Raw genomic sequence first — 23,495 nt, 5'->3', positions numbered from 1 at the left:
TATTAGTAGTATATGAACATCATTCCAAGGACACTGTGTTTCCATACTAGTGGTTTTGCATGTTTGATCCTATTTACTGCAAATCACATACTTGATATTACAGATGTCCGACAGTGTAAATATGGACTGTGGACTGCTACTTGGAGAGGTCCCAGTTCACCTCCTGCCCTGCCGTGGTGCCCTTGAGCAAGGCACCGGACAACTCCCATTGCTCCCCGGGCGCTGTACAATAGCCGCCCACTGCTCCTAGTACTAGACTCCTGGTATTAGGATGGGTTAAATGCAGAGAACACATGTCACTGTTTTTGATGTGTGCTCTGCATGTGTGACCATTAAAGAGGGTTTCATCCCTCCTTTTATTTATATTATTTATTTAGACCATTTTGCAAAACATGCTGACTTGTTTAAGAGTTCTTGGATAAAGTCATCATTTCAGGCTACCATTAAATTGCACTTTATTCTATCCCTCTCCATCTTGAAATTCAACCAACAATGTTTGCAGGCTTGATGTTCACTGAAAGGGAACTAAAACAAGTCTGCCAATACATTTTCGTATGCATATTTAAATGATTGGAAACGGTAAAAAAAAAACAATACTTTACAAATACAATTAGCAAAAAGACTTGTATTGCCTTTGCTTAGGCAAATTACCCTAATGACAGCAACTGTACTCTGTACTCTGACAGTTAAATTAATGTCTGAACATTGTCATCAGGCAAGTTATATTTCAGTATTTCAAGATACCTGGATGATGATTTGTTGATTTGAATGGTAGCCCTCTGTGAAGAGCCTCCCTTCATGTGAAATGCATCATCAGCTGAGAAAAAGATAGAAAATGAGGTGCAGACATGAACCAGAACCTAGCCATCAGCATAACTCATGATCAAATGAGAGCAATGTGTGAGAGAAAGCAGTGCCCTATATCCTGATGTACTCACCCTGCTGTCTACATACTTTTAACAAATCTGCTTTACCTTGACTTTTGATTCCTATTCGACATTTACTGATTGTAACTCAAGTAGATACTGTAAGTGCATCTTATTCATTATATTGGACAACAACATATGGTCTTTATATATTATAAATTGTGTTTTGAACAGTAAATCTAGTTCAGTCATGGAGAACTTGAAATAGTTTACTACATGGCTTCTGAAAAACATACATTTTTAAAGACACGTGCAAATTTAGGGGCAACTTTGTCAACGGAAAACACATTAAGCATTGATACGTTTATTAAGGAGAGAAGGTTGAAAAAATGCTCAGCTTATGACTGCAGGCAAACCTATACTGTATCCTAAAAAGTACCTAATTTTTTCCTAAAAGTTTTTTGTAATTTGAAACCCTCTTTTGTAATACACAAACAGTTTTTTGTCGACAGAACACTTGGATAACTGGCTATCTGGTATCAAACATTTTGACTATTGTAATTATTTTTGGTAAAACATCTTGACTGTTATATATATTTTGTTTAACTCTTGTGTTTTTAGGTAATGTAATTGAGCAAGAAAAACTTTTTTTGTGAAATCTTGTAAATCCATAAAAGCAAAAATGTGCATATTATCCATAACGAAAAAGAGCGAAAATGGTAATCTCTTCATAAAGTGGGGTTAAACTTTTTAGAAGAACAATGTTGATCTTTAATTAAATAAAGCAACAATTAGAAGCAAGAAAATGTTTATTTATGTCCATATATTTAAAAATGCAATATCACATTTTACAACATTTAAAATCTAGGGACAATGCACTAATGCATGAAGGATCATCTTCATACCGTACAGACAATCTTTCCTTGTCATTGCAAGTTTAAACTCCCTTGGATGCAATGCTACAAAGAGCCTTTTTCTTTCAGCGTTCTGCATGCTTATCCTGTTTTCTATTTGTAGTCTTGCAAGGATTTTTTCCAAGTAAATCATTTGGGAGTGGGATTTGTGTGCAGCTCTCTTTTCCAGTACTCACCATTGCTTAAACTTTTTTTTCCTTAAGCCTGCATCTGGTTGCTGTCCCGTTTCACTATTATAGTGTTTTGAGCCAAGCTTTGACGAACAACCACTGTAGTATTGCTTGGTCTTGACTCACAACATTTTTTCTGAGTGCTAGTATGCAACAATACAACATTTGAATAAGACCCATTCACTAACAACTTTTTAATTGAGGATTTTTGGCGCACATATTCCTTCATTTAAATAATCTGTATGTACATTGTGGGAAATAAACTGTCATAAATAGTTGGCTAGTTTAATATATTTGTGGATATGATTATCTGATATGATCAATCTCACTTTGCAGTGAACTCAATGCACTTTTACCCTATACATTACACTGTAGCAAATCTCAGTAGGCACAGATAAATAATTAGGATTCAAGTTATGTTGGCTGTGATAACTTTTGAAATCTCTAAAACCTTTTTGAAACCAAACCCCAAGCCCTTCTCAAAGTTGTCCGATGAACAAACGTAGCTTAACGTTGCACTGTTGCATAAGTTTACGTGTTCCTTAGTACTACAAACAAAGCCACAGTAAATTATTTTGAGCCAATCTCTGTTAAGTACACCTCAATGACTTAGAGGGCTTGTTAGATTTATTTTGCATTGAGACAAGTATGTGGACTTGACTTGAGTTGACGGTCTGAAACAACTAAAATTACAGATAAAAACATTTTTCAACAAATTTGATTTTGTACAAAACTACAATTGCCAGCTGTTTTGGTAAAATGCTGTGACTGTACTGTATATTTGTGACCACTTTTTTAAAGATATACATTTTCACCGCAATCGGCTTACATATTTGTAATACAGGAAGGGTAGGCTAACAAAGTATTTGGTTTATGTCTTCTTATTGGACTTGTTGATAATAAGAAACATTTAGAGTAACTGCAATCTTGCTCTATCAACGTGGTGCTCTATAATAAGTAATGGAACCTTCAATGCTCAGTTTTCACTCAAAGACCATCATGTACACATATTTTACAAACCTCTCTTTCTCTTCAAGGGCAAGCACAGCAATTGTACCTCATTTTTTCATTTTCTGTTAACCTATCCTCTTTTACTTTAGGCTAGGTAGCAAACACTTCTTGGATGTTGTCAGACTCTGCGATCGCATCAACACGTCTTGCTCCCTTGAGCTTACTTTTGCCTCTGATAGACTTTGTGATGTTCATATGCTAGACATCTGCATAAGTAATAAGGTCAGCCAGTGTTCACCACACCACATACAATGTTGTATGTCAATTTGCTTCAGTGAGAACAAATGGATGTGAATGGTTTTGGAGTGCAATGATTATGGCTGTAGTTCATTATTGTTGATTGGCATCAGCAGCCCAAAGTGGGGTTTTGAACCTAGATTATTTCAGATTTTTATGTATAAAAAAATTTGTTTCTACAGTTGTCCATGTTAGCTGTCAGTCCATTGAGTTCCTGCGCTACTTAGCCCCACTTGGTACTGATAGGATGGATCCCGGATTGATATTGTACCCTGTGTGGGATAGGCTGAGAAATCTCTGTGAGGCCGGAGCGGTGACCCTGGCTTCTTGTGGTACAAAGGTGGATGCCCTGACCTATCTCTGGATCCCTGAACAGCTGGAGAGCAGGATGAAGGGGGTATAACGGGCAAACCTCGCTGGACCGTAGCCGGGTTGTAGACCCCCAAGTCAGAAGCTGGTCGAGATGCCATTGAGGATGTTGGTTGTGGTACAATCGGCGTGACTGTGGCAGTATTGGTGAAATGAGCTGTGAAGGGCTGGTATGGTACACCCTCCACACCATAGCGAGGGTAGGGCTGCATTGTCGCCCACATGTTGCAATTTATTGAAGAGGGGTTAGTCAGGTCATCTGTATCCCCTGCCCCAGATCCAGACTCTGTTTCCATACTGCCGTACATACAAGCTTCTCTAGAGGTGATTGCCTCAGTGCAGTAAGGATGGGACAGTAACGGCGACTCATAAGAGGTTGCTGAACGAAAGTAATGCTCCTCTGAAACTGCAGATGATGTCTCCAGATATGGCCGCTTACATCCAAGCTCTAGGTGTCGGGCGTTATCTGCAAAGGGATATGATTAATGGCATAGTTTCTTTTAAAACAGGAAGTACTTCATATGCACATCTGATTCGGTTCAATTGCTGAAAGCAAAGGGGCTAAGAACTTACCTCTGTGTTTGAAGCAGTGATACAGAAGGCTGGGATCTCTACTCTGAGGAAAGTGGTTCGAGATAGGATCTTGGGGGTCTGAGTTAGACAAAGGAACCCCAGTCTCATACTGATAAGGAGACAGTACTTGAGGGTGCCCTGTGAGAACTCCTGCTCCAAGCTTTCCTGCTAGATGACTATGCGAGGAGATGAGCCTCTGTCGGACTATGTTCTTTGAAATCACTGGATATTCTTTCCTATACATAGCAGCAACAGAGGAGAAAAGTAATCAATCTACCATGCTTGCATTACCACTCAACACAGTCTTTCAAGGAGGCAAGCTTTGTTTTTTATATCCATACACAAAGGCTTCTGAACAGCTGATGTTTACGAGAGACTTTCAGTGTGCTAAATGGTCCGACAGGATCAGTTTTACTTTACTGGTTCCTTTTTGTGTAAACATACCCTTGTAGTCTTGAGATGCGCAGATCTCCTTCTTCACTACCCCGGAATCCTTTGGCAAAAGGATTGTTTTCTATCTTAAGCTGAGTGATCTAGAAAACAATTATTTTATTCAATTTTTTATATTAATAGTTAAAGTAATGCACCTCTATACAAACTGTTATCATTAAATGTGATCAATCTACGCCTAAAAACATTCACTATACTTTCAAATCTCCATTTTAGTTAAACAGGATATAGCTTCAGACAGAAAAAGGTTTTGAGTGTAACCCCTGTTCATCTGTATAAAAACAGGTACCACAAATCAGTTTTACTTTTAAGTGTGTAAAACAAGGAATAATGCATAATTTTATATTTATCTTTTTTATGAAGTGTTTTAGTTGCTGTACCTTATGGTTTTGATAAGAGGTTACAGAGATGAAGGCTGTCTCATGAAAGACATGAGTACAGTAGGCAGTGTTCTTGGATCCAAAGGCGTTGTTTTCATCGGCTTTAACTATATGTAGTCTGGGCTGATACTTGTGCATAGAGTTCAGGATGATCTAGGAAGAGGAAGAGAATATAAGACATTTAATGTTTTACTTCTGAAAGCAGCGGTCTATGAACAGCCACTATTCTGCGGTACACTTTATTTTGAACACTCACCAAATTACCCATGTTTATCCCCCATTTGACATTCCTAATATCATGCCGAAGGTTCAAAATATTTGTAATTATTGTGTTTACGCCTTTATTTGATATTATTCTGAGGCAAGAGGTTAGCTTGATAGGATAAATAGTCTTTTAACTGTTAATTTACATGCATGTTAAACCATATTTTACGACCCATTCCCTGTTTAGTTCCTCATTGGTATCGAGCCTTTCAAGTGCAGCATTGTTGGATTAGATAACATGCCTTTTCTGATCAAAGTCAGACTTGATCTGGAACCTAAATATTGTGAATTATTAGAGCAGGTAACATTCGATGAGCATACTTCGTTATGTTGTTTGGGTTGCTGCAGGTCAGCTCACTGTTCACTGCAGCCGAGTGCTGAGCCAAGCGAAGCGTTAGCAACAGTAGGGCAGGGTCATCACTAGTCCAGCTCTGTCAGTGGTGATAAGCATCAAGCTCTGCACTTCGGTTCCCCTCCTCATTTGCCAGACATTCTCCTAAGGAGACTTAGACTCTAGGGGGCTCTCAAAGAGACACAAAAGTTGCATGGAGGGTCTAGGTTCAGGTTGAAATAAGAAAGGACCCTCACATGCTCCTGTTGAAGAAGATTCAACTTATTGTCATTACGTAGTACAGGTCAGGTACTATGTAATGAAACGGTTTCTCTGCATTCTCTGCATTTGACCCATCCTAGTGTTAGGAGCAGTGGGCTGCCATTATGAACGGCGCCCGTGGAGCAGTGTAGGGAACGGTGCCTTGCTCAGGGACACCTCGGTAGCACTTGGTCTTTCCGGGACTTGAACTGGTTACCTTCCAGTTGCCAAGCCAAGTCCCTATGGACTTTGCCACCACCACCTGCTGAGGCAGGCTAGAGACACATAGATAAGCTATTGGCTCATTCACCGGAGGCTCTCTGTTGACCTTTGTCTGCTCTGCTGTCTGGCTGCTGTTTGAGGGTGATACTGGAGACTCTTGGGTGACTGTCAGAATGTACAGGGACGATCAGGGTAGCCTTCCTCAGAACCGTGAAGGGCTAAGGAAGGTATTTGCTTTCATCTACCCCTTATAAAAACATTCAGGCATAATTATTTGCTTTATCTGATATGTGCCTTCAATTAGTTGTTGAGGGACATTAAGAATTAATTTACCATAGCATTTAATGACCCAACCATATAACTACACAAGAATGTCAATATTGGATGATTCGGCAAAACCTTGGTTAATCTTTGGTTAATAAATAGTAAAGGTAAGGCTAGGGTTATGCAACCAAAACTGGGGGTTTAAATGTGATAAGTGTGTAAGCATGTATTTCCCCCTTCCTATCTCAATAATAAACACATATCTATTTATGTATATAAAGATAATCAAAGTATATAACGGCCAAGAAAATATTTTGTTAAGGTTATTAAAAAAAGTGACTGTCTTTGATGGGAACCACCACCCCAACTTTAACAGGGTGCATTGGTACTAGATTGTCAGCAATTAACATAATTTGCTGTATTTTCCAATATATTTTTTTGATAACAGTCTGAATAAATCAAGGCACTTGATTATTCTGCATTTGGACAGGTTTAATGGTCGACATACAAGTCTATTTTCTGTTATTTTTTATTGTAACTTGCTTTGTCCTCATTACTCACCCTTATCACTGGCCAGGCACTGAACTCAATCTGACAGCATGCCCCACCACTGATCTGAGAGGTTATGAACCTAATGAGCCCACCCATTGATGAGATGGCTTTAGACAAGCTAACCCCGAGTCCCCCTGGGGAGCGCTGCCACAGTCACACTCTTCACCTCCCTCTGCAGCCTCTGCCTCCTCAGTTTCTTTTATCCTTTCTTAAAAAATCTTCCTGTGAAAGATACCTTCACCTTTTGCTGTTTTGTACATGTATCAACAACATTTTTCACATTGGCTGTTGGTTTCTACTCACTGCAATATTTCCTGATTTTGGTCTGACAGCTCCCACTAGTCATGACATTTCCACAAATTGTGTTCAGGATGCATGTGTTAGACGGTTTAAGTCTGCAATATAACCAAATGATCTACCACTAATTACTAAGTGACGACACCATTCTAAAGCTATGTTAGGAAATGTTTCCATTTTCTCATACTGTATCTTAGCAATCAAATTGTTGAGTAAAATGTAATCATTCACTGTTAGAATAATATCAAGATCAATAATCCAATACATTTTCTAATAACATTAACCATTTTGTTGAGTTATGAAAAGTATTTATAATCTCTGCATGTACTCACATGCCCAAAAGGATCTAGGTGATTATTGGTTAACTTGAGCTTCTGAAACGACACCAATTGCCTCATCCAGTGAGCTCCTGTGGCGGGGGAATCAGGGTGCACATAGAGTCTGCCTGGCATTGCTGGTTCGGCCTTGCCAGCCACCATCCTGAAAAACAGATTGAGAGACGTGCAGAAGCAAACTTTGATAAGTAAAAGACAAACTAATGTAATGTATTCTATAGCCATTGTCAAGAGGTTAACATGAACCAAATCTTATTTACAATAATGGAGCAATATATAGGCGTATATTACCATTGATCTTAACCCTCACAGTATTAAATCCCTTAGACTGGTGCGGGTGGGGGGCTCTGTTAAGACATCATTACTTATCATGCTTCTCCAAGGTGTCGCTGAGAAACACCAGAACCCACCATGGCCAGGCCATGCCAAAAGATCAGAAGAATTATTTATTTTGTGTTCTTTTCAGCTTTTCTTGCGGTGTCATAGTTTGACACCGCAATCCATTTCTGTGAGAATGTTTTTCAAACAACACATGTAAAGTTGTTGTTATATTTATCATACTGATGCACAATGCCTTGTCAAAAAATGCCTTGAGCATTGTTACTAACCATCAGCACAACCTATTACCAATGTTAATCATAAAGTTGTTACCATACGAAAGGGTGTTTTTATTTTATTTGTATTCTTGCATTGGACACACATTACATGTTGCTTGTTACACACAAAAATATGTACTTTTTTATTAATTATGTGGTTTGAAGAATATTCATAATTGGCATATGATGTTCTTGCCTGGCAATAAGAACTTGGGAAGCAACATGGGATTGGTATTACTACGGCCCAGGGGCCAAATGCAGCCCACGGGACATTTTGAATCGGCCCTCAGCAAATAAAAAAAGTATAATAGAATACGGCACACAAATTAAACTTGAGATTTTCTTTTCTTGTATTTATTAAATATGTCTGTAAACATATATTACACAGTAGTGTTCATGTGTTAATAAGACCAATTTACAATAAATTCAGTCAATTACATTTTAAATTATGTTCTAACAAATCTAAGTCGATAAGAAAAAAAGCCCAATAACTTATATACATAACAAACTTGAAATATACCCTTCCTATTTCCTCTCATGATAATCAATCTGGGGCTCCTGTTGGGATGAGCTGCTAACCAATTCAATGAAACTCTCTGTAGAGCTCGGATGTAGGCTGTTTATTTTTCTTAAAGGAGATTCAAGTATCAAGCATACTTTACCTACTTTTGATTGATTTAGCTGACTTATAACTTAACTTATGAGGCAGTATACCTCATCTCTAGTGAGCGGCCCAGCTCTTCGATTATTTTTCTGTATGTGGCCCTCTGTGAAAAAAAAAACTTTGGACAACCCTGTTCTAGCTCTTAGTCCTCCATTGCTAAAGCATAATGATTCAACCCTTACAGGACAGAAGTCAATTTTAAATGTCTAGTGTCAGTTGCTTAAAAGACATAAATCAATTAAATAAACCCAATGAAATGTTAAATTGGGACATGCTGAAACATGGTCTAGAGAAGTAAAGTCAGCACACATCTTAATGCCAGATACACAGCGATGTCTAACATAAGCTAATCTACTGGTTTGCAGGACAACTAAGGCTTTAAAAGAAGGCCATGAGGCAACCTTCAACAAAGGTCATGTATGGCTTTGCAATTGCAAACTTACCACTTGTTATCACAGAACTTGTAGCGATGGTCATCAGCTGGAACAATGTCAATAAGTAGGATGTATTTCGTTTTGGGGTTCATCCCAGACACTTTAACCTTGTAGCTGGGAAACATCCTCCTGTTGAAAAATTTGAAGGAAATGTGTTAATGTATGGCTTCTACGTAAAAGCGAGGCAGTAATTGATTTAACAATTGAGTAACAAATAGGATCAGATTCAAAAATGTTTAGCACCACACACATTTCTTAATAGCTATTATTGTGGTTGGAACCTTTCAGAAGGATTTAGAAAAAAAACTGCATTTGCGCAGGCAACCAACTTCAGGGACTTGACATTTTTTAACATACTGCATTCATCGTCTTTTAAAGGGAGGATCCAATGTGCCCATAAAAACAATTATGTATGAAGGATAAGTTTAGTTTTGTCACTGATAGTGCAGGTGAAGATCCCATTAGCTCACTGTAGCTCAGTGATGTTACTAAGGGATTGGGACCAGGAAAGAATCATAGATATTGTGTCACAGTGTGATGAGTGAGGCACTGCTTTCTCTTAAGCCTGAAATCATCTTGACCTTAACAGTGGACGAAACCTACTTGTATACAATAAACCCTTCATAAGCACATTATAGAATTAACCCGACTTGCTAAAAATTCCTTCATCATGTTTCTTGATGTTGTCCCTGGTGTCAAAATCTCTGGCCTTGTAGTGATTTGTCTCCTTGCAGGCATTTATATACGAGGAGATTGAAATGCTCTCAAAGACTTTTGATACTGAGAGGCCATACAAAGTATGGGAACACGCTGTATCTTTCATCTTTGAAATGCCTCCAGACTAAAATAAAGAATATGTTAATATAGCACTCAAAGCCATAAAACACATGAAGGGAGCTACCTTTCCTGACCTCTTCTGGGAAACAAAAAACGTTTTCATCCCATCTGTCCTAAAGGATATTTCGCAAAGGGCTCTGCACCCCTTATAAAGCCCTAAGTGGTTTTTAATGGCACCCGAGATCGGACAACAGTTTAGATAGCCGACTCCTCATTGCTTAAGAGGGTACGGTTCAAAAAGGCCTGCAGTTTATCTGAGAATGCTTCCCATGGCAACGTGTTCAAACATTGGAGGACACTCTAGAAAGCCTTGCATGCTTTCTTGGAAAATGGCGTGGCATCAAAACCCCAGTCTACATATTAACTGTTCCGATTGGTGCAAATGCCCTTCTTCAAAGGCTCATAGTGCCTAACACCATCTGATCATGTTACTGTAAATACTCAGTCGCGTAAGATAGAGAGAGAGAGGAGGGGGGATTGAGGCAAGGTAATTTAAATCTCTCTCCCTGGCCTCCAATCCAATCAGTAAGAGAGATCAGTCCCGGTATCATCCTCACTGAAAGACGGGTTAATCTTGAACATTCAAAACAGACCTCTTCTCATCTCTGGCTCCGCATACACCCTCCAGACAGAGCAGATGAAGGCCTGTGTCAACACATGTGGCCATTGGCTTTGTGTAATATGGCCATGACTGCCTAGTAAAGGGCTTTGCCGCTCACTCGACTGGCTGTTGAGCCAGACAGAGGAACTGAATGCAGCACAATCTTAAACACAAATAAACATGAATAAAAAGGTTTCTTTGTTCTTTGGGCTTGAAACAAACTAGGTCGTACTACATGTCAGTTGACCACGCCTTCGGCCAAAGTGATTTTACCTTTTCAGAACAGCAGCGCTTGAACTCATAGTTAGCGGGTGAGGCAATAAATTGTAACAAGCTTACTTTTACAACTCTGCACACCGGGCTATTTGCAGAGTACAGGGGGAGGGCTTTGGGATTATGATCCAGGAAGTTACAAAAAAGGTGGGTCAGAGAATGGGTTGCAGACACAGTTAAGTGATCCAACACGCTCTTAGTTACTTAGGCTTACTTAACGAAGTGTATGACAAGTTTAAATAACGCAGTTGAACTTTGATTTGTATTGGAACCAATACATCTCAACCATTTATTGTTAAAAGCTTTGATTAAATAATAGTACTGTCACTTTAAAAAGAATAATCCATAACATGAATCTAATTTTCATTGATTGGAAGCGTATACCATGTTGTAAAAATATGTTTTCTTTTCAAAAATGTTGATGAAACGCTGTTGATGATAGTCAAACATGTTGCGTATTTGCTATAACATTTACAATACGAGAGCTATATCTTTAATATCTCTGGTCAAATTAGGCCAATGTTGCAATTTGTATTAACGAGATGAAACGTTATTATTAATTTTTTAATTCTACAATATATTAGAATACATCATACATACTTTATTCTGGAATTGCGTATCTGCTACGTCAACAAAAAATTGTAGATATTGGGAATCTAGACAACTGATTTCCAAAGGCAGACATCATGAAGGCATACATATACATACGGTGGTGTGACTAAGTGAGTGCGTTTAAGAGGAGCATGAGAAATGGAAGTTTGAGAGTGTGTGTATGATATCAGTGTCAGGGTGTGTGTGTGTGTTTCTGTGCCCAGCCAGCTGTTTCTCTTAACAATTCCACATGTTTAGGCCCTCCAGTGATCCATTCCCTCTCTGGGAATCTCCAGTACCACGGCAAGATCAAAAGGAGTGTTGGGGGGGATGATGAAGCGCTACAACCTAGTAGACTCGGCCTATTGTGGGCGCCGGATTCCTCTTATCAACCAGCCGCTGCTTTCTTGACGGGCTGTGTACAAAAAGGGAGAGTGAGGGAAGAGCTGCACTGGGTGCTTTGAAGAGGGAGGATTACGCCTGCACAATGACACTCACAATAACAAGTCTACTGGTCTCTGTAGGTGCTGCATGGAAGACGACGGGGCACATTTCATCCCAGAGTGTTGGGAAAATGTAGCTAGCTGCTCTGCATCTGTAACTCCTCCCCTGCCACCTCTGCACTGACCCTTACACATTAAAACTATGGGTCTCAAACCCTTTTTCAAACCAGCACACCCCATTACTAAGATTCACTTTTCCCCGTTTCCCAAATATTTTGATAAAGCAGATTGAGTATTTTACATTTTGATTCATTTTTGCACATACAGTGCCCTGTGTTTTACATTGTTTCATAATATTGATCACATATATACTTTTACATTTGTGGAGGATTTTTTTATGCAAATATTTCCATTTCTTGTTCTAAAGCCTGCTACTTCTGGCCACTCTGCTCGTGGGAAACTCACAAGCATGAAAAAGTGTTGTGTAACTATAACAACAGGCAAGCGTGGATAATATTTCACAAATTATATCTTTCTCATAAACACATATTTAACATGGTTTTAATATGATTATTTAGATGCTATTAGGTTTATGATAAGGTAGAATCCTCTTTAATTGATTAGTTATTAGCTTCATCCATTTCGACTTCATCCATTTTCATCCATATTAGAAGTTTTCAGACATGGCTAAAAGATTTGATGAAAACAAAGGAATCCTGACTCTTAGCAGTTGAATCTGACAGTCAATTTATCATATAGTGTTTGGAATGATACCCCTAACACTTAACATTTCGACTTGACTTTGAAAAGTGCATTTCAACCTTCACTCAGACTTAAAGCTCAACACCCTTCAGATCCACATTGCATGGACCACACACTCAGTTGAACCTCCAGAAACGTTTATAGGTGTGGCTAGAGCTGGCAACTGAACATCTTGGGTGGGCACACTACAACCAAAAGCAAATTCAGGAATCCTACTACTACTACAAATACTATATCAATATGAGCGTGACAGATTTTTTTACAGAATACTCGGCATTTCTATGATTGAGAGTCTCTGTTGTGCCCAACATTGTTAAGGTAGCTAGCAGCTAAAAGTGCAAACAACGATAGCCGCAGTATGAGTGCATTGCAGACAGCGGCCATTAGCTAGCCACACAGGGATTATCATGCACTAAATGCATGGGTCACCTATGTAACAAAGCACAGGGAAACTTGGTTTATAACACAGAGGGAGAGTGACTGTACTCTCTGCTCAGGTAGATATAATTTCAAAATAACTTAATTTATTTAAATGTTTGCTTAATGCTCAGAATGTTGTTTAAGCTTTCAGGAATTGCATTTAAAAAATACTTTGGACCTATTTTAAACTTATTGTTACTAATCATGTGATAGATAGACTAATATCGGTACAGTTAACATTTTGAGTTCCAAAGCAATCTTGTGTTAATGTGTTATGTATCTGTGTCCATAATTCTTCAAATAAGCTATTTTTTCTTTTCCCTCAAAACTCAAATACACCATGGCACACACTGACTCTTGGCCATTGATCTTTTGTTTGTTCACTCTTTCTCCTTTACCTTTGAATTTTTCTCATAGAATTGAACATTGCTCACCATCTTCTACTGCATCATATGCTGAAGACTGACTCTTTAAAAAATGTCCTGTATGAACTTCTCCCTTTCTTGGTTGTTTTTACAATCTGGGTCTCATTGTAATTTACTAAGAAAGTAAATGTAACACATAGTCATTGCTAGCTACAGGTGTACAGGGACTACAAGACCAGTACCCCAGAGATTATAACAATTTAAAACATGTTCTCTGTTTTACCCATACTTTTGGGCTGTTGCTTGTTGGCTCTGAGCTGCAATTTGTCATGGGCATTGTTTTCATTGAAGGCTGTTTTAAACTGGCCAAAACAAAATGTAGAATATTGTGGCATGTGATGTGAGGCAAAAGGGCGTAAATCTAAGCAGTGGGATGCATGGTAACCCTGTAAAGAAATGTAAGATAAAGGCCCATCACCCTGCTGACAAGTAACTTTAAATCGCCCAACCTATGAAAGTTGATGCCTGTCTCTTCAATTATGTAGCTTTATTTGGGACATGTTGAAAGATTGATATGTTCCAAGAAATGATTGCGCTGTTGTCAGAAAATGTTTTAACATCTGACTTACACTTGCTTGCTGATACATTACATTAATGCTTAGTATGAAGTGTTTTAAATACTCAACTGTTGATAAAGGTGCAAGACTGTAGACTGCCCACATTTCTTGACACAGTTCCTTTATACCAATCATCCTTTCTGCCAGCACGCAGAAAAGTCCCACATCAGACTAGAGGCTGCTCTTAATGTGTTTGTGGAAAAAAGTCCCTCATCGGACATAACAATCTAACCTAAAGCCATATACAGTGGGGCAAAAAAGTATTTAGTCAGCCACCAATTGTGCAAGTTCTCCCACTTAAAAAGATGAGAGAGGCCTGTAATTTTCATCCTAGGTATACCTCAACTATGAGAGACAAAATGAGAGAAAAAAATCCAGAAAATCACATTGTCTGATTTTTAAATAATTTATTTGCAAATTATGGTGGAAAATAAATATTTGGTCACCTACAAACAAACAATATTTCTGGCTCTCACAGACCTGTAACTTCTTCTTTAAGAGCCTCCTCTGTCCTCCACTTGTTAACTGTATTAATGGCACCTGTTTGAACTCGTTATCAGTATAAAAGACACCTGTCCACAACCTCAAACAGTCACACTCCAAACTCCACTATGGCCAAGACCAAAGAGCTGTCAAAGGACAACAGAAACAAAATTGTAGACCTGCACCAGGCTGAGAAGACTGAATCTGCAATAGGTAAGCAGCTTGGTGTGAAGAAATCAACTGTGGGAGCAAGAAAATGGAAGACATACAAGACCACTGATAATCTCCCTCGATCTGGGGCTCCACGCAAGATCTCACCCTGTGGGGTCAAAATGATCACAAGAACGGTGAGCAAAAATCCCAGAACCACATGGGGGGACCTAGTCAATGACCTGCAGAGAGCTGGGACCACAGTAACAAAGGCTACCATCAGTAACACACTACGCCGCCAGGGACTCAAATCCTGCAGTGCCAGACGTGTCCCCCTGCTTAAGCCAGTACATGTCCAGGCCCGTCTGAAGTTTGCTAGAGAGCATTTAGATGATCCAGAAAAGGATTGGGAGAATGTCATATGGTCAGATGAAACCAAAATAGAACTTTTTGGTAAAAACTCAACTAGACGTGTTTGGAGGAGAAATAATGCTGAGTTGCATCCAAAGAACACCATACCTACTGTGAAACATGGGGGTGGAAACATCATGCTTTGGGGCTGTTTTTCTGCAAAGGGACCAGGACGACTGATCCGTGTAAAGGAAAGAATGAATGGGGCCATGTATCGTGAGATTTTGAGTGACAACCTCCTTCCATCAGCAAGGGCATTGAAGATGAAACGTGGCTGGGTCTCTTAAAGCATGACAATGATCCCAAACACAACGCCCGGGCAACGAAGGAGTGGCTTCGTAAGAAGCATTTCAAGGTCCTGGAGTGGCCTAGCCAGTCTCCAGATCTCAACCCCATAGAAAATATTTGGAGGGAGTTGAAAGTCTGTGTTGCCCAGCGACAGCCCCAAAACATCACTGCTCTAGAGGAGACCTGCATGGAGGAATGGGCCAAAATACCAGCAACAGTGTGTGAAAACCTTGTGAAGACTTACAGAAAACATTTGACCTCTGTCATTGCCAACAAAGGGTATATAACAAAGTATTGAGATGAACTTTTGTTATTGACCAAATACTTATTTAACACCATAATTTGCAAATAAAGTCTTTAAAAATCAGACAATGTGATTTTCTGGATTTTATTTTCTCATTTTGTCTCTCATAGTTGAGGTATACCTAGGATAAAAATGACAGGCCTCTCTCATCTTTTTAAGTGGGAGAACTTGCATAATTGGTGGCTGACTAAATACTTTTTTGCCCCACTGTACAAATGGCAACAGTTGACCTCACTATTCCCTGACTTTTCAGTGGTGTAATTCTCTGCACTTTTATCTAAAACCAGTATGAAGTGTTTTGTTTTGTAAAATTATTTGGTCTGAAGAATTCTCTTGTTTGTGTGGCATTCCCCAGGCCTGATTTCTTGGGTAAATACAATTTCCTTGAAATCAACATGGGGCTAGAATAGATTGTAGTTGTTTTATAGATTTGATTTGGCTTATAATTATTATTGATTAGATGTCAAAATAGTTAGAAAGACACCCCCTTAAATTGCCTAGCTGACTATTATTTTCATACATATTTATCTCAATTGTTAAGCGGTTCATAACTTTTTATTGTTCCTAGTCATGTACTGCCATTGTTACTTTAAATCAGCCAGTCTGTAGGGACTTGGCTTGGGAACCGAATAGTTGCCAGTTCAAGTGCCGATCGGACGAAGTATGGAGTGTGCACTGGTACTTTTACTCCTAATACATCCGTTAAAGAGAACTAATCAAATATTTTATTCCAAATGTGGTTTCTGCTTCATGATTTAGCTTCTGACTCTGATAGACACTGAGAGACATTGTCACTTGTTGATGCCATATTTGACAGATTTTAACAATCCAGTGCAGATGAGACTCTCAGAAGCTATTGACGATTACTTCACTACAATTGAAAACAATTAAGGATAATCTTTACATAGTCTCAGATATTAATGTGTCATCATTTATTGTCTTCATAATTAGACTGTTTGTTCGAGAAGCACTGGAAATGACTCTCACATTACTGAAAACGTACACAATGCTGTGATTGACCTTATGGTCTTCCCACATGTCAGTATTTTACTTGTTTACAACATCCAGATTCAAACATGACCATAAAGGTTCTAGGTGCGCAATGGAAAACTTGCTTTTATATTTCAGTCTGGTGTGAGTTCATTATCCAAGAAGTTGCTTTAGGAGGTTGAAGCCATGTCAGTGTGACCTTCAGCATATCTACAGCAGACTGACATTAGGTAAACCCAGACAGGTTTTCCCAGAGCAGCTGCACAGCTAAACTAGCGCACCGCCCTTCAAAGGGCTTTAAGGATTCAGAGCCCACTTTATCAGCTGGACAAGGGAAAGCCCATCTCTTACAGTTATGCAGCATTAAGGAAAAAATGTGGTGACCTTTTACATTTTGTACTAGAAAAAGAAAACTTCCCATGAGGAATGATAGGTGGAGGTCGCTCTGAGTGTACTCATTCTCTGGTAAATGTCCAAAGGCCTCACTATCTAATCCTCGGGTCGCATTAAATCTAACAAGTCGAGCAGTCATTTGTGTTTTCAATTATGTAGCTGCAGGAACTTTCTGTCTCTTCCTGAAAGACAAACTTATAACTGCTATATGTTACTATTAGCTCTTTAAAACAGATGCTCACAGAAAGGCATGGTACTAAATGACGTACTAAATCCATCCCTTGAATATCTCCGTATTTTTCCACAAATGTAAAAGAAACAGGAGCATCATTTCATATGTAATTTTAATAATAACATATGCAACTTTTTACAGGTTTCTATAGATGTCTTAGTTCAAATTCAGAGATATTTGTTTAGGCAATGGCTTGTTTAAAATAATCAAAACTATTTATGATGACTGAACTCTAGTGTTAATGCTGGAATGCTACTTGTAAAAAATCGTATGGTGTGTAAAATACCTAATGATGTACTTACCATAATGTTGAAGTAATTAAATATTCCTCAGACTTCTGCAGTTTTATTTAAAATTCAGGACTTTTACTCCTAACAAGCTTTTAACTAAGGTAAAATATCTGAATACTTGTTCCAGAAATGATTTGCTAAGCTTACTTCTAATAATAAAATATATAGATGAGCTATACTTACATGGAAGTAAGCATACACATAAGTCCACACATCTAGTACATGCAAAACATGGTTTGCATTACTAACCTGCCTGCTTTAGTAATGATCATTTCCGTGCCGGCCTCGTGGAACTTCTTCCACAGCTCCCTCTCGTGCAGAACAACCTTAATGTTCTCAATGTTCTGAAAGAAGACACAAATCACTGTTAAACACACACACACACACACACACACACACACACACACACACACACACACACACACAGACTGACACACACCATCCCATGGCTATTAGAAATATGGCATCTAGAAAAACACAATTTCATTAAGAAGTTCTGCATACAAACAAACATGTCAAATAAAAATACACTATCTTTTGAATGCACTTTATTGATTCACACTTAATGAACATCTGGCTGTGTGTACTGTCGGTATTATAAAACATTTTAGTGTAAACAGATGTTTCCGCTGTTTATTTCTCATCTGAATCTCGCTTCGGAAAACATTTAGATTTTTTGTTCAAGTCAATCAAAAATTAACATGTCATTACATTTGAATTAAATATAGATAATTATTCAACTTTATTTCAATAGGTGTACAAACTGCAGCCATTAGATGCATCAGTTTGTTTTGCCGTGTGGACTTGAGGGTCTCCTTGCGTACCTGGTCAGGCTCACTGGAGCTGGGAATGCTGGGAGCTGTGGACAGGGCCAGTCGGGACTGGTCTGTAAGGGGGTCCCTGTCCCCACCGGTCTGCACCCTCATAGATTCATCCGTCACAGCAGAAAGCTTCTCCTGCAGCATCTCTGCAGGATTTAAAAAATACTTGAATTACTATCATAGTACATACAGCTCAAACAAAAAGTCTATATGTGTTATATACTCTGTGTCTTTACACTGGCCTTCTCAAATAATTTGACGTTGCTGTTAGCCGTGTATCGAGACTGTAAATATAAACCTGCTGTCTGCCAAGTTTTACATTCATCTGTTAGCTGTCAATACAATGCTGAATATAACATAATACCTTAGTCAAACAAGCATTCTATCAACCTCGTGTGACGTAGACTTGCTTGTGTGACAACATTTATTTGGAGGGTTTATTACATTTATTTCTTTAGTTATTTAATATTCCATGTTCCCTTTACTCTCTGGATCTCAGTCTCAACCTTTTTTTAAATAATTTATAAACACTTTACTAAGTAGTTTTTTGTATTTTCATTATTATATTAATTGTAAAAAATACTCATATTGTAATGAGATCAATCATAGGAAATATTATTATTTTAATGATGATGAGAAATATTGTTCTTGTTGATGTGGTTGTTATTATTATTATTATTATTATTATTATTATTATAAAGTCACTCATATTGCAATTAGACAACAAATATTATTAGCATTATTATAATTACAATTCATACAGTAGTTACAATGCTCAAAATCTAAATTTTTCATCAACATTTAACTTAATTCATCATTGTGTTAATACATTTCCCTATTGCTCGGTGATGATATGCCTTTTGACATTTTTTATTTTTTGTATGCAAGAGAGTAACAATATATCCTCTGTTTAATGTAAACTGAAGTAGAGTGTTAATGTTGCCGTGGAGCAGATGTTTGGCCATCATTTCACACTTTTTCACCACACTGTTAAATTCATTGAAATATAAAATCTTTAATTTAATGCATAGACTCGCTGTCTTCTGTAATACTATCACATGTCTTGCTCTGTAAATGTCTGCCGAGGTTTTTCTAATATAAATCCAATTTTCCAGCGGATTCTCTGCTAGTTCACCGTGTAGAGCGCTGAGCCTTTAACTTTTTTAAAGGAGGATTTTGACTCCTCTTTTTATCGTCACGCATGTACACAGCACAGAACACACAAAGTGAAATGTACACTGTGCATTTGACAAATCATAGATTTAGGAGCAGTGGGCAGCTTCTCCATATAGGTCTACAGCGCCCTGTCTGTCTCTCAGTTTTCAATAAAAGCAAAAAGGCCAAAAAACTAAATAAATCCCATTTTCCACCGCAAGCCGCATATGTTTTTGGTTGAAAGGTGTAATTAGAATTTCCCTGCTAAGCTAACCTGACGAATTGGAAATACTGTAAATGTCAAATCATAATTATTTTTCTCATCTCAGCCATTTGAAATACAATATTGTACACTATTCAGCAAAAAAACAACTGTTTAATGATCTAAGTTTCCAGATACCAGATGCTGTTCTTTGTAAAGAAAAGTCACTTGAAAGTGGAAGATTCACTAACTTGGGTATTTGTGGTTTAAACTGATTTCAGGACTCGCACATCCTTAAAATCTTTCACAGGTTGTCGATCGCAAAAAGCAAAAATAAAACAAAAGACACAATGTTTAAAGCTCCAATCTTTTTAATTAATTTCTGTTTTTAACACACTAGCCGATGCCAAATTGGACCAGGGGCGTAAAGTGTGTGTCTGGGGGCCCTTCCCAACTTCTTAACCCGGACCCCCATTACTTCTGCTGACCTTGCTCAGACCCACCTTTTAACTTTATACCTTTATTTTGATCTCAATGCACACCTACACAGACATATAAACACAAAAAATACACACGCAAACACACTCACAAGGTTGAAAAAATACCACTTCCATAGAGGGAAACCGCATATTAAGCTAACATGTTCAGCACAATTGAAGCGTTTGGAAATATTGCTCTGTACACATTTTTTTTAACCACTCTCATGATAATTGAAATAGTTAGATTCAATATGGACAGTCTTTCCTTTCAACTTTTATAGAAACAGCAAATATATAAATATATGCAATATAAAAAAAACCTACCAAATTATATAAGCTTTACAATTCTAAATCACCACTAAGATTTGAGGCTCTGCAGCCATTTGTCTTTTAAGCATAAATAGTCTTTAGTCATTCAGCTTAAGTCAAAAGGCTAACATGTCTTCATTCTGGACAGCCTTTATTACAATGGGGCAAACTTTACACATCAGTTAAGCATTTCACTTAACTAATCTGCACCTGGAAAAAGGTCAGGATATCCCGCACACATTTTTACTGAGCTATACTTTCCAGTATCTAGAGAATCCAGCAGCATGTCAGACTGACATACTGTAATAATAATGTATAAATGCCATTGAGAGTGTGGTTTGGTATGAGAATTACTGTCTGTGGAACACAAATGAAAGCAGTTTCAAACTAAATGGGTTAAATTAGTTCGAACAGGAAAGGACCAAAACCAAGGGGAAAAAATAGTACCTTCAAATGGAGGTTATTATGTATCCTTGTCATCGTGGTTGACACTCATAAGATTTTCTGTCTCACACACCTATAGGAGCACTGCAGATTGTCTCTCACACTGCTTCATAACCCAACATCTGTGTCTGTGTCTCATCCCTCTGCTGCTCTGGGCTTCATGACTGCCTCCAAACTGCTGAGTTATTTTTGCTTGAAAAACTAAAAATTTGTTATTTTTTGGCCTATATTTCAAGGCATGTAAACACTTCACACTGTTATATTTCAGATTCTGGCTAGAATTATACTTTTACTCTCACCACAACTTCTCATCAGTCTTCTTAAGCGCAATTACTACCAATCTCTCTGAAGAAACTAGGAAAAACTAACCAAATAGGCCACTCTGCGTCAGTGTCAAACCTGTTGCTCTGTTCCCTTTTCCCCTTCTGTTCTTTCCTCAGGTTTGCACACAGGGCATGTGGGCCTGTAAACACAGAGCGACTGCTCACTCAGCCATGAAAGTGGAAAGGCACAACTAGTGTAAACTGATGGAGACATTTGTGAATGCTAATAAAGATAAGGGCTGACAGGGAAATGACCACAGAGCATTTTTTACAGTGTGAAACTGGGCCTTTCACTGGTGCTGTTTAACAGAGCAGCATGGAGCCTCTTTCTCTTTCTGTCACTCTCAATCTGAAATGTCTTCAAGGCACATGCACTCGATGCCATTTTATTATGTCAGCACTGGAAAAAATATGAAAACAAAAGTTCTGTTTTTACACTCTTAAAATATGTTTGACTACAATTGTTATGTAAGCTCCACTGTTATCTTATTGGCCACCACCAGTAGCCTTACATCACATTATGCACTGTCCACATTATCACATCCTTTTTAAAGGAGTTTACAGATATCACAGTGCATACTTAAACATGAAAAATGCTTAAAAGGACTAAAGGGCTGGGAAAGATATGCGTTATGGGACGTGAGAAGTGGAAACAGCTGCAATACATTGAACTACCGCCATTTTGTGTCCGCAGCTCTGATTCATAAAGGCCATAGTATAAACAGGAGGAGTTTTATGGTCAGTACGACGAATAAATAATATGAGATGATGGATCAGAAATTAGGTTTGAAAAAAAAAGTAGGCTACATTTTCCAACATCTCTTTCAACGGTAGGATATATTGTGTTTCATGACAAAACTGCGCAATAATGAAACTAAATGAATATTGGAAACTTGTTTAGGATTAAAGCCGGGATCTGGCATTTAATAAACAACATATATATATTTTATTCAAAATGCAAAGGCCACTGTCACAGAAACTCCCACGCTGACTTCCCAATCCTGCTCCATAGAGAACATAATAATAATAATAATAATAATAATAATAATAATAATAATAATAACACCAAATGTCATGTCCAGGATTATTTATAAATAGGCCTAATTACGAAAACGAACACGAGACAAGAACCCATATTCTTTTGAAAATAGTATCAATAAAGAAATACATTTAAAAATAATCCTAGCATATATTCAAATGGCCATCTGATAATACTCAAATAGTTTAGCAATACAATGTAGCCTTTATAATAATAATAATAATAATAATACAATTGTTTAGCTTAATATAAAGACCGTATTTTTTTGTAAATAACACAAATTATTTTTGCATTAATTAACTTGATAAAAACTCGTATTTAAAACTAAAAATGAGCAATAAGAAATGCACAGAAAAGAATACAAAAGGCAGCCTTAGTTGTTTGCTGGACTCCAGCCCATCTGACACTCCTTCTCTCATCCTCCTCCGTGGCTGCCCATAACTGTCAGATTAAAATCTTCATCATAAAATTGTCGTACCGTGAGAGCTCAGTGGGTCTAATTATCGCAGCTGATTTCCCTCACAGGGGATGACACTGTATTTCAAAGCCACTAATACCGTAATACACCCCCCGTCTATAGAACCGACAGCGCTGTTTACAAGCAAGCGGATAATGATCAGATAATGACTTTACAGTGCAGATTATCAGGAGCCGAGTCTCTAGCCTATACTGTACCTCATGCGGTCAGCTATCATCTGCTTAAATCCATCCCTGTGCACCGCGGCTTCAGCCTGTTCTCAGCGGGGTGTCCCCTTCCCTCCGCCGCTACACGTGGCTTTTAAAACGTCTGTTCTGAAGCGGGAGTATGGAGGCAGCAGAGGCGGCTGTCTGCTGGGAAGTGTCCACTGCCTTAGTGCCTTTCAGCTTCTCCTGCACAGAGATGCGTTCTGCGCCTGCGCTCTCTGAGTTCTGAGTGTGTATGTGGGGGGGTGGGAGGACTCACTGACTGTGGTGTTTTCTTCTTGGAAACACACACACACACACACACACACACACACACACACACACACACACACACACACACACACACACACACACACACAAACACACACACGGTTCCCTAGCTCACATGTGTGTGAAAGC

At 38.4% G+C, this 23,495-nt stretch overlaps 2 protein-coding genes across 3 annotated transcripts in view; one reads left to right on the top strand and one right to left on the bottom strand.

The window, feature by feature from the left end:
* The window catches only part of brip1 (BRCA1 interacting helicase 1), a 128,060-nt gene extending 109,597 nt beyond the window's left edge, over positions 1 to 18,463 (top strand). For both annotated transcript variants that reach the window (XM_079676531.1, XM_079676534.1), the window contains one exon: positions 18,395 to 18,463. In XM_079676531.1, the coding sequence (XP_079532657.1) occupies positions 18,395 to 18,448 (54 nt within the window). In that variant the 3' untranslated portion in view covers positions 18,449 to 18,463. The remainder of the gene's footprint in view (positions 1 to 18,394) is intronic.
* On the bottom strand, positions 1,525 to 19,441 carry tbx4 (T-box transcription factor 4). The gene is made up of 8 exons (XM_079676550.1): positions 18,465 to 19,441; positions 17,890 to 17,984; positions 9,200 to 9,319; positions 7,494 to 7,641; positions 4,971 to 5,123; positions 4,585 to 4,673; positions 4,141 to 4,376; positions 1,525 to 4,033 (listed from the first exon to the last, which is right to left on the bottom strand). The coding sequence occupies exons 1-8, from the start codon at positions 18,603 to 18,605 to the stop codon at positions 3,390 to 3,392; spliced, it is 1,626 nt and encodes a 541-aa protein (XP_079532676.1). The 5' UTR covers positions 18,606 to 19,441; the 3' UTR covers positions 1,525 to 3,389.
* Between the last annotated feature and the right edge of the window lie 4,054 nt (positions 19,442 to 23,495).

This window comes from Notothenia rossii, assembly GCF_949606895.1.
Source record: "Notothenia rossii genome assembly, chromosome: 4".
Classification (NCBI taxonomy): Eukaryota; Metazoa; Chordata; class Actinopteri; order Perciformes; family Nototheniidae; genus Notothenia; species Notothenia rossii.
This window is presented reverse-complemented; position numbering and strand designations above follow the sequence as displayed.

Coding starts and splice junctions, on each gene's coding strand:
- tbx4 (XM_079676550.1), bottom strand. CDS start 18,605: ATGCTGCAGGAGAAGCTTTCTGCTGTGACGGATGAATCTATGAGGGTG. Junction 9,320..17,889: donor ATCATTACTAAAGCAGGCAG/GTTAGTAATGCA, acceptor ATTTTTCAACAG/GAGGATGTTTCCCAGCTACA. Junction 4,034..4,140: donor TCACTGCTTCAAACACAGAG/GTAAGTTCTTAG, acceptor ATCCCTTTGCAG/ATAACGCCCGACACCTAGAG.